The sequence below is a fragment of the Thamnophis elegans genome, chromosome 12 (genome assembly GCF_009769535.1).
Source record: "Thamnophis elegans isolate rThaEle1 chromosome 12, rThaEle1.pri, whole genome shotgun sequence".
NCBI classification, from domain to species: Eukaryota; Metazoa; Chordata; class Lepidosauria; order Squamata; family Colubridae; genus Thamnophis; species Thamnophis elegans.
The window spans coordinates 41,037,803-41,051,380 of record NC_045552.1 but is presented as its reverse complement, the minus strand read 5'-3'; the positions used below and the strand labels follow the sequence as shown (position 1 = coordinate 41,051,380).

The window sequence follows — 13,578 nt, the reverse complement described above, 5'->3', positions numbered from 1 at the left end:
ATGAAGAATGTTCATAAATAGTAGCTACTGTTATGTAGAGAAACACAGAGAAGGGGGGAATGGCAGCATTTGTTAACCTTTTTGTATTATGTACATCCAATGATGTCATTCAACATCACATTAGCTTACCTTACATTTTCACCATTAAATAAGACATTTTCCAAACAAAAGAAACAGGGTAGATTTAGCAGCATTGTATAGATTTTTCCTACCATGCTGAACAAAAATCAAATAAGCATTTCACATGCCTTCTTGAATTTAATTCTTTCTTTGCACTATGGCATAGACATAATGCTTAAATGAATGTAGTGGAACTCATTGGAACAACTCTGTGTGCTGCAATAGATTAAATCTATTATCTTTTTAAAAATATCACTATTTTCAATGTTATTGAACAACTCTATCATGTTGTTCACTTCCTAACTTCCTTATACAATTGAGTTTACTGATTTTAAGCTGACATCTGAACAGGAAGTAAAAACCAGAAGACATACAAAATCTCGACAAACTATAAATTAAAAATATATTCGGATTGTGGTTAGTAGTGATGAAATGTTCAAGCAAGTTTAAGAATTTGAAGAAACAATAAGTTTTTAGGTGCCATAAGATTTTTGCTGCTCCTACAACAATTATCCTTCTAGAATTAAACAACTGATATCTGTTACCTTTCTGAAAGTAAATAAACATTAGCATGTACGGCTTAAATAGATATACAGAGTAAATAATGCACCTATATGTCAAGTAGTTTTTTCCAGGCTAGCATCTTCTATTACAACAATCACAACTGGATAGTCAGCAACAGTTAGGCAAGCTGAAAGGTTAGGAAATGACAATCTCATATTAGCACTGCTAATTGTGACTGCAGATGATGCATGCATGCTTTAGTATCAAAGTAAACTTGTTGCTAGGAGAGTATAGAACAGGTAGTATTGTCTCAAAAGAAATGTAAGCTTTAAATAAATACAAATAAAAGTGTACATATTTCTATGTGCAACATCAGAGAAAAAGCAGATGTTTCTTACCAATGTGTCTTTTTGCAGAACAAAACATATAAGCACTTATTTAGAAAGTCAAAGTGACGCAAATTTAATGCTGCATTATAACTTTTGCTCCATTATAACAGGAAAATACAGAAAGAAAATACAAAAAGTGAAAGCTTCAATAAAAGTACATGCCATGGAACTGCATTTAATATCAGCAAAATTCCAAAGAGCAACTAGAAGATTCCTGATTAATCAATAATTTATTATCTATGTTGCTTACTAAATTGTAAAGTAATATTATTGGGCTCAGATCTTTGGCTTATTAGTTGTCCCTGCTTAATCACAGAAGCTAAGCAGAGTTGGCCCCAGTTAGCATTTGAATGGGGCTAACCAGGGAATCCCAGGCTGTTGGCTACATTTGGAAATAAACAAAAACATTCTGGATTAAAGCAAGGTTAAGCCACTTTCTTAATGCTGTCAAAATAACTGCATAGAGGCAGCTAGAATGAAGCTTTTAAAAAATAATAATAATAGTGATAGCTGGATAAAAATGCCAAATTCAGTATAAATATGTGGCTGATTGCAACCAACCATAATAAAATAATGCAAGATCATTGCTAAGATTTGTTACAAAGAATGGAATAAGAAAGGTAACAACAATGGTGCATTGGAATATCTGCCAAAAATACTACTGGCCTGCAAGAACTGGTAAGAACACAAAGTAGAAGAAGCCGTAGAAAATGAAAAAGCCAAAGAGCCCTGGGACAGATAAGCATATGCCACATGACAGACTTAACAATTGCTAAGACAAAAATAGTCTGGATACTGAATGTGGCAGTACCTGAAAAACGCAGAAGAAAAAAACTGGAGAAAAATCCCAAAATACCCACCCCTGCAGATCAAAATAGAGGACTATGGCAAAGCAAAGAAAGTACCAACTGGAACACCACTTGAATGCCATCAGCATTCACAAAATCACCATCGAAATTGCCAATGGCAGATTTATTTGGAATAATCTACATCTTGTGATATAAGCTTTATTATTATTAAGCAACAATAGCTGTCTACCACACTGGGTCCTGGAGAAAAACATAATATCCAGCCAAAACAGTTGACTGACTGTCCATCTTATAAATAATGCCATTAGGTTTAGTAGTTCCATATTGATTCCAAGAAACTTCATTTTCTCCTGCAACCTTCTAGCATAAAATAAAAACCACCTTCCAAGAAGACCATTTTAACCACTATATGTAAAGCAAGGCTGAACAACTGAATTTATACTGATGAACCCTGAAAGCCCAGAACCAGCCTTCCTTATCTTATCTGGTTGACATGTTAATAGAAGGCTTTAGACCTCAGATCATTAGGTCAAGAATTTCCTTTATTTGGAGGCAGTTGTATTATGAAGAGTTACTTGACCTGCTTCTCTAAGATCTCTTACAGAAGACATATTTTAAATTTGAGTTACTTGGAAGAGGCATGTTTATTTGTATCTTTGTGGTACAAATAAACATGCCTCTTCCAAGTAACTCAAACTTAAAGAAGACATATTTTAAATCTGAATTACTTGGAAGAGGCATACTTATTTGTAGCACAGAGACGGGAGGAAACGAAGAAACTCAGGAAATAAAACTGTTGCTGTGTTTTATATATTTTGGTGTTTGCTTTTTTAAACAAAGTTAAAACAGCAATTCCCCACCCCATTAACCTAATACACATAATCTTTCTTCTATATGGCAGAACATTACTGATTCCGTAAGACAGAAACATTTAACTTGATTCACACCTCCTCTTTAACCTTCTCTAATGACTGGTCAGGACTCATCAAAGTGGTGACAACTCATTTGTTTAATCATGCTTCCTCAGAGTTTTATACCAAAAGTGGCTTCAGCAAATTTAATCGACCTTGCCTGGCAAACTGTACTTTTGTTGTCCCCAACTATGAAGCAGCGTTGCTGATCACCTTTGCACCTGCTCATCCAAAAAGATAAGGACTGGAAGCCACCTGATTAACCCAAACATATTGATTTTTCCATTTAACCCAGAGCTCTATCTGATCCTCAATAACTGGTATCAGCTCTTCAGGACTCCAGGCAGTCTTTATCACCTGATGCTTCCTCTCTTCCACCCTTTTCTTTAGCTGACAATTAAAACAAAACCTTCTGCCAAACACATACACTACTTCCCAAGTTGGTAAGTAGAGGTAGCGCCAAAAGAAGTTAATGTGACATATTGTGATTTGGATCTGAAAAAATGGTCTAGTAGTGTGCACAGCTCTATAAAGGTAAAGGTTCCCCTAGCACATATGCGCTAGTTGTTCCCAACTCTAGGGGATGGTGCTCATCTGTTTCAAAGCCAAGGCCTCCTCCGAGTTCCATCCGCCAGTCAGTGCCGACTGGCGACTATGCGGAGGAGAGCCTTTTCAGTAGTAGCTCCGACCCTTTGGAACGATCTCCCCGTGGAGATTCGCACCCTCACCACCGTCCAGACCTTCCGCACAGCCCTTAAGATCTGGCTATCCCGTCAGGCCTGGGGATAAAGATTCTAATCCGCCCCACCCGAATGTTGAATGAAAGTTGTGTTTTATTGTTTATTTTTTTATTCACGTACTGTCTTATGCTTTGTCTTGCACACCCCCTCCCATGAACTGTAAGCCGCCCTGAGTCCCCTCAGGGAAAAGGGCGGCCTATAAATAATAAATAAAATAAAATCAAATCAAAGAGCCAGCGCTGTCTGAAGACATTTCCATAGTCATGTGGCCAGCATGACTAAATGCCAAAGATGCACCAAACGCTGTTACCTTCCCACCAAAGGTGGTTCCTATTTTTCTACTTGCATTTTTACATGCTTTCGAACTGCTACGTTGGCAGAAGCTGGGACAATTAACAGGAGCTCACTCCATTACATGGCACTAGGGATTTGAACCGCCAATTTTTCTGACCAACAAGCTCAGTGTCTTAGCCACTGAGCCACTGCGTCCACGGTGCATAGCTCCATACCCAGATACTATTTTGACAACTGCTAGAATAGAGATCATATCCCTCAATCGACAATGGAGCCCAAGGAAGGGATGCCAACAAAGCACCATAACCCAAGATGCCAACAAGCCAGGTTACAGATGCCGGCAGGTCATTACATCAGGGGGAACCCTCACCATCTGACCAAAAGAGAAGAGATTAACTCTTCCAGGGCTGAGGAAAAAGAGGAAAATAAAATCTCTGTCACACACTCAATCTGAACCCTTCCTGCAAAATTGGGTTCAATCCCTCATCCAAGCTGTTCTGACAGTCCATGCAGCCCAGCCACGGTTTGCTTCTGCAACCCAACAAGACAGACCCAGACTTCAGAGGATAATCAGAACTGAAGAAAAAACAATTACTACCAACCTGCCTTCCACTGAGGACCTGTACACTGCATGACTCAAAAAGAGGGCCGTGAAAATATTTACAGATCCCTCACATCCTGGACATAAATTGTTTCGACTCCTACCCTCACAGCAACACTATAGAGCATTGCACACCAAAACAACTAGGCACAAGGACAGTTTTTCCCCCCGCCATCACTCTGCTAAACAAATAATTCCCCCACCACAGTCAAACTATTCACTAAGGCTGCATTACTATTACTATTAGTCTTCTCATCGTTCCTATAACCCATCTCCTCCCACTTATGACTCAGGACTGTAACTTTATTGTTGATATCCTTACTATTGATATTGATTGTTTCCTGATTGCTTATTTGTACCCTGTGACTATCATTGTGTTGTACCTTATGATTCTTGACGAATGTATCTTGTCTTTTTATGTAGAGAGAGCAAAGACAAATTCCTTGTGTGTCCAATCACACTTGGCCAATGAAAAACTCTATTCAATTCAATTCATCCATTTTATCCACTTGGCCCATGGAGGGCTAGGGGTGGGGGGCTGCCCAACCACAGCTTTTCCAGAAACAGCCCCCTGTCCAAGCCCCCACCCCTTGTTCTGGTCAGGGGCCCAAAATGCAGAACTCCGGCCGCTGGGCCTGACTCAAGCCCTGGTTAAGTCCGGTCAGGACGAGCCGACACCCAACCTTGGGGACAATCGGAGAGTGCGGCTATTGGAACCCCACACTGGGCCCCTGACACGGGGTAGAGGAACGTGGGGAATGCACACGCGTGTTCGGCAGCCACTATCCCTCTCACGCCCGCCGCTCCCCCACACTCACAGTCGAGGTGCTTCTTCTTGGGGCCCATGACTTCGTGGGTGGTGGCCTTGCAGACGGCCTTGGCGATGGCCGAGCCGGTGACGCTGTGCTGCGCCGCCGTGATCCGGTCGGTGATCGATTGGCCCGACATGACGGCGGCAGCGTTCCCTTCCCAGCTCGGCTCCGGCGGCCCCTCAGCGGCGGCGGACTTTCCCCGACGGCGCAGGGCAGCGGCGGCAGCAGCAGGAGGAGGAGCGGCGGCGGCAGGCAGGCCGCGGGGCGGAGCGCCGCCAAGCCCGGCCCAGCTGCCGTGCAGCCCAGGCTGAGCCCAGGAGCGGCCCTGTCCGCTTCCCTCCGGCCTCCTCTCGCCTTCTCTCTCGCTTTTCTCTCGCGGGCAACGACGTCGACGCGGCTCCCGGCCGGCCAGACCTCCGCCCCGTCCGGCCTGTCGGCGGCGCCGCCGGTGCCTCCTCACCTCAGAGGCCCGCGCCCGCGCCAGACAAAATGGCGGCGCGTCACGTGACCGGCGGCCCGCGACGCCGGCCACGCCCCCCCAGCTCGCCAGGCCGGCCACGCCCCGCGCGCGGAGGCGCGCGCTCCAGGAGGGGCGGGCCAAAGCGCTGGCTTGCAGCCTGCGGGGCTCGAGCCGGGCGATGGTGGCAGCCGCACCGGGGCCGTCGGGACGGGTTTTGTGAGGGGTCTCCGCAGCCTCGGGGGAGGTGGGACGGGGCTGGGCTGCTGCAAAGCTCCCGAGCCGGGAGGATCTTCGGCTCTTGAGTCTGGCCAGCCAACTCCGTGATGCAGGATGGGCGCCTGTCTGGCTTCGTCCCTGCCACGGGAAAGGAAGGAGCGGGTGGGTGGGTTGCTGGCGGGGATGGGCTGCCTCTTCTGGGCGGCTGCTTTGGCACCCCCGATTGGAGGGGAGGAAGGCGGTCGTCCTTTGTTGAGGGATCTGTCTGTGTGCCTGGATTGAGAAGAGCTCCCTTTGGGAAAAGTGCAAGAGATTTCATAGATAGAATAGGGTTAGGATTAGGAATAGAGAAGAGTAAAAGAATAGAATAGAAATGAAATAAATGAAATTAGAATAGAATAGAATATAGAATAGAATTTCTAATTGGCCAAGTGTGATGGAACATATAAGGAATTTATCTTTGGTTCATGAGCTCTCAGTGTACATAAAAAGCGTGACCCGTCAAAACCGCGGAGGACAAACTCGCGCTCGACGAAGGCGCGCATTTGACGTCATCACAGCGCAACGAAAAAAATTAAAAATTGAAATAAAATTAAAATTAAAGCAAGCCGATTCACATAAAGGAAGGGTTAGGGTTAGGGTTAGGTTTAGAGCGTTAGGGTTACGTTTAGCGTTAGGTTAAGGGTTAGCGTTAGGTTTAGTGTTAGGTTAAGGGTTACGTTTAGGGTTAGATTTAGGGTTAGGTTAAGGATTAGGTTTAGGGTTAGGTTTGGGGGGGTTAGGGTAAGGTTTTCGCTTTATTTTTACATTTTTCGATCACAGCGCGATGTTTTCGTCGCGCTGTGATGACGTCAAATGCGCGCTTTCGTCGAGCGTGATTTTGTCCTCTGCGGTTTTGTGGTGGAACCCATAAAAAGACAAGATACATTCATCATGAATCATAAGGCACAACACTTAATGATAGTCACAGGGTACAAATAAGCAATCAGGAAATAATATCAATATAAATCATAAGGATACAAGCAAAAAAGTTACAGTCCTGCCGTCATAAGTGGGAGAAGATGGGTGATAGAAATGATGAGAAGACTAATAGTACCCTGTTTCCCCAAAAATAAGATCTTCAGATAATAAGCCCAATCGGGCTTTTGAGCGCATGTGCTAAAATAAGCCCTCCCCCGAAAATAAGGTCTCTCTGAAAATATTGCAACAGCAGCAGCCATGAGGTGACCACGCTCGCTGCCTCCTGCACCTCAAAAATAATAAGACCTCCCCAAAAATAAAGCCAAGTGCTTATTTCAGGGGTCAAAAGAAAATAAAACCCTGTCTTATTTTCGGGGAAACACGATAATAGAAATGCAGCCTTAGTAAATAGCTTGACAGTGGTGAAGGAATTATTTGTTTAGCAGAGTAAGTTGTCTTCGTGTGCAGTGCTCTATAGCGTCTTTTTGAGGATAGGAGTTGAAACAATTTATGTCCAGGATACGAAGGGTCTGTAAATCTTTTCACGGCCCTCTTTTTGACTCGTGCAGTGTACAGGTCCTCAATGGATGGCAGGCTGGCCTTGGAAATGGAAAGACCGCAGCAATGTCGAGGGAAGAGAAAAGACGCCTCCTGCTTGAATGCAATCAGGGCTTTCGCCCAGCAGCAGAAGGGCTTTGGAGGGGGGGGGGGGTCCTTAAGATGGCCTGGGTTCCAGCTACACGCCCCTTCGGGTTGCAAAAGCTCCCCTGCTCAAATAACCTCTGTGCATTCAAGCAGGGTCTGTGGTGTGTGAATGCAGTTAGCTATGCTAATGAAGGTGAAACGATCTGGTATTTCACCTTGTAGCTGCTGGGAAAAGGGATTAACGATCATTAGTGGCATTAACAATGCTGACCGTCTCCCATAGGATCTGCCTGGCTGATCCAATCTGGCAGTCAGTCGCCTGGCCTTCCGGCAAAGGAGTTAAAATGTGGCTCTGCAACTTCATGGGGAGCTCAGAAGAAACACCCTGTGGGGCTGGTTATTAGCGTCCTGAAGGCAGCTCCCCGTCTTTCAGTTAACTTGTAAGGATGAATTCTTAACTGTCCTTGCCTCTTAGGTGCAAGGACAATTAAGATTTTATGTGAGCAAGATGGGCGGATTCTAAATTAGACATAGAATAGAATAGAATAGAACAGAACACTTTATTGCCATTTTGAATGTACATTAATTGGCATACATTAAATTGAAATTTCATTGCATACAGCTCTCAAAAGGTCACCACCTCCAATATACACTACATAAACATGACAAAATAAATTCAAAATAATGCATATACCCACATATATGACACAGAGAAACAGCACAATCTAGTTCGGATGCATATGTGTACTTGGCGAGAAAAACTAATCTTGTGAGCTTTACAAATGAATGGCATAAGGAACAAAGATGATAGATGATAGATGGATGGATGGATGGATGGATAGATGATTAGAGAGAGAGAGAGAGAGAGAGAGAGATGATAGATAGATAGATAGATAGATAGATAGATAGATAGATGATAGATGATAGATAGATAGATAGATAGATAGATAGATAGATAGATAGATAGATAGATAGATAGATAGATAGATAGATAGATAGATTTGGGTAATAGAGTAATAAATTAGATAGATGATAGATTTGGAAGATAGATAGATAGATAGATAGATAGATAGATAGATAGATAGATAGATAGATAGATTTGGGTAATAGAGTAATAAATTAGATAGATGATAGAGAGATTTGGAAGATAGATAGATAGATAGATAGATAGATAGATAGATAGATAGACAGATAGATTTGGATAATAGAGAAATAGATTAGATGATAGAGATAGATAGATAGATAGATAGATAGATAGATAGATAGATAGATAGATAGATAGATATAAATAGATAGATAGATAGATAGATAGATAGATAGAGATAGATAGATAGATGGATAGAAAGAAAGAAAGAAAGAAAAAAGAAAGAAAGAAAGATTGATGATACAGATGGGGGTGTGATCGCTCAGTTGTTAAAGATGCTGGGCCATATTTGTCAGCTGATAGCTAGGTTCAGCATCCAAGCACCATGCAACAGGGTGAGCTGCCATTACTTGCCCCAGCTCCTGCCCACCTAGATGTTTGGTAGCATGCAAATGCGAGTAGATAAATAGTACCACTTTGGTGGGAAAGTAACAGCATTCTAAGCACCTCAGCATAAAGTCATTCTGGCTGCATAACCATGGAAGTGTTCTCGGACAATGCTGGCTCCCTTCAGCTAAGATACGGAAATGATCACCGCCCCCTTGACTCAGACACAACTGGACATTACCCTTAATTTTAGACTAGGATGGATGGATGGATGGATGGATGGATGGATGGATGGATGGATGGATGGAAGGAAGGATGGATGGATGAGGGGTCATCCTTGGTGCTCTCTGAGCTTGGTTTTTTTCTTGCAAACGTTTCACTACCCTAACTAGGTAACATCGTCAGTGCTAGTAAGGATTAAGATATATAGATAAATGGTTGACTCAAAGACAGCAAATTGGAGAGACCTGTTGCTGGCCATCCGTGTAAGTCTCAGTACAGTACAGTGAATTCAGCTTCACCCCATTTGGTTTTGGCTCCTGTGCAAGGACGGGTTATTGGTGACCGTGCTAGTGCCAATCGTCCACAAATGCTTGTATTGAGAATACAATGGGAGCTTTGACCAGGCTTCCAGACGCCAAGTGCATCTGGAAAAAGCTGACTTCAGTACACCCTGAGCAAGAATAGGATCTTTTTGTTTGGCTGTGAAACTGTTCATCAGAGTCCTCAGCTATGAAGCAAAACAAAAGATACACACACACACACAGAACCCTTTTCAATCTAAAGTTGGAGAGAGGCTGACCATTGCTCCTTTGGAAAATGATTTAAAATATAATGTGTTTTTTTATATAATTTGGGCTAGAAATTTTGATAGATTTGGACAGGAGGCAGAAATTATGGAATAGAAATTATGATCATAATGTCAACATGTATAAAGAAAATCTCTATAAAATGTTTTATAGATGGCACTATTCACCTGTAAGATTAGCGAATATGTATAAAAATAAATCTGTTAAATGCAGGAAATGCAACCAAATACCAGGTTCATATTCTCATTCATGGTGGACGTGTTCCAAAGCAAAAAAATACTGGGAAAAAATCCACACATGGCTGGAAACTATGACAAAACAACATATGGACTTGAAACCTGAGACATTCCTGTTGGGCATGCTTCCACATAACTATAATAAAGGTAACACATATTTAATTTTACATATTCTAACAGCAGCAAGGATTGTATGCGCACAATACTGGAAAAAGGTAGAAACCCCTACAGATGATAATATAATCAAAAAAAATTCAGGAATGCGCAGAAATGGATAGGTTAACTCTAAAAATCAGAGAAAAAGAAGACTTGGAATATTTTGTGACATGGGAACTTTTCTACAAATGTTTAGCTGACAGATACGGAGGTTAGATGAGTGGATTTACATGAAATAGGGACTATATGAGAAAGAAAAATGATCAGTAAACATTTTGATGGTTATATAATTGATATAATGGAAGATAGTATACTTTTCAATAATGATTGATATTATCTCATATATGTTTATGAAGATTATATTTTAACACTTTGGACACCTAGAAAACACACTGTTCAATATAGAAATGGAATTTGTGATGTAAAACAATAATTTTTTTTTTTAATGTAATGTTTTTAGGGCCAATGTTAGACAACATCAGAGCAGTGGTGGGTTCCGGCCAGTATAGTCTGGTATGGGAGTACCGGTAGTAGCTGGGAGCAGCTGACAGCATACCGGTATAGTGGCTTGTTTGGCCCACCCACGTTCTATACCGGTTTTTAAAGCAACTGGCCAATTGCGCACGCGTGCACAGCACACGGCCCCTGCACAAGCTCCGACAAGAAGCTGGGTGTTGCAGGGGCAATTGGGTGCACATGTGTGCGCAGCACGTGTACACAAAAGGAGTTGCGACCCCATGAGAAGCGAACCAGTAGCAATAGGGAGAAGAACTCACCACTGCATCGGGGGATAGAAAAAGCAGTTTCGTTTGATTTTTTTTTTAAAAAAAGAACACATTCCTGGATATATTTCCACCTAATTTGGTTGCAGTTTAAAGATAACAGTAACAATTTTGGTGTAAAACTGGATGAAAAAATAACCTGCAATCGAATACCACTTTTCACAAGATTTTTGTTAGGTAGGTAGGTAGATAGGTAGGTAATAAGTAGGTAGGTGGGTGGGTAGGTAGATAGATACGTAGGTAGGTAGATATACATAGGTAGGTAGGTAGGTAGGTAGGCAGGCAGGCAGGCAGGCAGACAGACAGACAAATTTTTGGCTGAGGTCAGCTCAGCTTTGAAATTGGTTGTCAACTGAACCATGAATGGTTAACCATTGAAAGCACTAAATCTGGAGAAGGAGAGAAAGAAGGAAATTAATTGTAGACTGGTACAAGAAATTATAGTCACAATGCAGCTTACTGAAGAAAAAAGAACCCAGAACACCTTGCTGATTTCCTCAACAAGTACCAAACTATAAACTATTAACTGGACCAGAGGAAAAACCTTGGAAATCAGGGTGTTTCCTCAGAATTAGATATTGTCACCACCGATGATGAGAGCTGCCAAAGTGAGGATGGTACTGAAACCACAATCTGGTTAAGCTGTGACTTCCTAGTGCGCTTTAGAGCTCTGGCTTTCATCTGCCCAAATTTTGATCGGATCTAATGCTGTTTAGCGTTCTTCAAATCACCAGGGTTAGCTAGATACTGCCACCTGCTGTGACTCTCTGTGCTGAGTAATTGCTGCCCAAAAACATATAGTTTCATATTTCTCTGCATATATCGTGTGTTTTACTGTATGGTCTGCGATGGTTTACGATTCCTAAAATGTCTTAGGCCCAGTACTCTTCAATATCTTCATAAATGGCTTAAATGAGGGACCAGAAGGGGAACTTATCAAATTTGCAGATGATACTAAGCTGGCAGGAATATTAACACTCTAGAAGGTTGGCTCAAGATCCAGATGCATCTTGGCAGACTTGAACACTGGGCTCTATCTAACAAAATGAAATTAAATGTAGAGAAAAGTCCTACACTTACGTGAGAAAAACCAAACGTACACATATAAACTGGGTGAAACCAGGCTTAATAGCAGTGACTATGAGAGGGATCTTGGAGTCTTAGTGGACAACCGATTAAACATGAGCCAGCCATGTACAGCGGCAGCCAAAAAAGCCAATGAAATCTAAATTGCATTAACAGAGTGATACAATCAAGATCAAGGGAGGTACTAATACCACTCTATAAAGCCCTAGGAAGGCCACACCTAGAGTGCTGCATCCAGTTTTGGTCACCACACTATAAAAAAGATGTTGAGACTCTAGAAAAAGTACAGAGAAGAGCAACCAGAATGATTAGGGGAATGGAGACTAAAACATACGAAGAACAGTTACAGGAACTGGGCATGGCTAGTCTAGTGAAGAGAAGGAGCAGGGAAGACATAATAGCAGTCTTCCAATATTTGAGGGGCTTCCATAGAGAGGAGGGGGGGCAAGCTGTTTTTTAAAGTACCTGAAGTCCAAACAAGGAATAATGGATGGAAACTGACCAAGGAGAGATTCAACCTGGAAATAAGGAGGAACTTTCTGACAGTGAGAACAATCAACCAATGGAACAGAAGTTGCCTTCGGAAGCTTTGGGGGCTTCATCACTTGAGACTTTTAAGAAGAGATTGGACTGCCATTTTGTCTGAAATGGTGTACAGTCTCCTGCTTGAGAGGGGGGTTGGACTTGTGGACCTATAAGGTCCCTTCCAACTCTCTTAATTGGTTATCTGTTATGGTTGGCCACTAACTTACAAGTAAATCAACTTCAGGTATACATCTTGGTGAAACTTGCAATTTCAAAACAAGTTGTGTTCTTCAGCTGATATTCTCAACAGTATCTTCACAAGCACATGTAACGCTTAGCTCTGCAGCTGTTTATAGGGAGGTAATAGGAAGACGCTTCTCTGTCCAGATCAAGTAATTCCAGAACTAAGTGCAAAAACCTATAAAAAATGTAATTTGTTTCCACTCCTAAAAAGAGAACATTTATCTGTTGCATAATCAATGACTGATTTCATGGCTACTGCACTCAATTGCCTTGTATCATGGGTCAACCTACAAAAACTCAAATATTATGTCTGAGCAAGGATGTTATGCAACAATTGCTTTTGTCATTTGCAGAACTTTTAAGTCTCACCCAGAAATCATTTGTTCATAGTCCTCACTTTTTCACTGTTTCCTTTGTTTGTTTCTTACCACAAAAGAGAAAACAATGAGAGAACTTTTTAAAAATCTAGTATTAAATTTTTCAAAGTCATCATATCATGAGTATGTTGGAATATTCAAATTTGTATTTGTGTTGCATCTCTTCTTTCTTTTCCTCCTCCAAGTAATTAGACATGGCTGCAGTTTCTTATCCAACACACTGTTCTTTTAGTAACTACATAATAATGTGTATCTTTTTTTTATTTCAAAGGATGTGTGAACTAGCAGCATTCTCTAAATTTTGCATTAAAGTGCTACCTCTAACATCTCTGGACACAGCAATAAAACAGGGTCTTGCAAAACAAATTGGGTGTTTTTTATGGAGGACAGCACTGCTTTAATTTATAGCGTTTTCTTATAGCTGCACCTGCA

At 41.9% G+C, this 13,578-nt stretch overlaps 1 protein-coding gene across 2 annotated transcripts in view; it reads right to left on the bottom strand.

Annotated features, from left to right (window-relative positions):
- Positions 1–5,683, bottom strand: part of LOC116515865 (phosphatidylinositol-binding clathrin assembly protein-like) — a 46,970-nt gene extending 41,287 nt beyond the window's left edge. The window contains exon 1 of one of the 2 annotated variants that reach the window (XM_032228150.1): positions 5,187–5,683. In XM_032228150.1, coding sequence (XP_032084041.1) covers positions 5,187–5,316 — 130 coding nt within the window. In that variant the 5' untranslated portion in view covers positions 5,317–5,683. The remainder of the gene's footprint in view (positions 1–5,186) is intronic. The other variant, XM_032228149.1, reaches the window with a different exon arrangement.
- Positions 5,684–13,578: the final 7,895 nt, after the last annotated feature.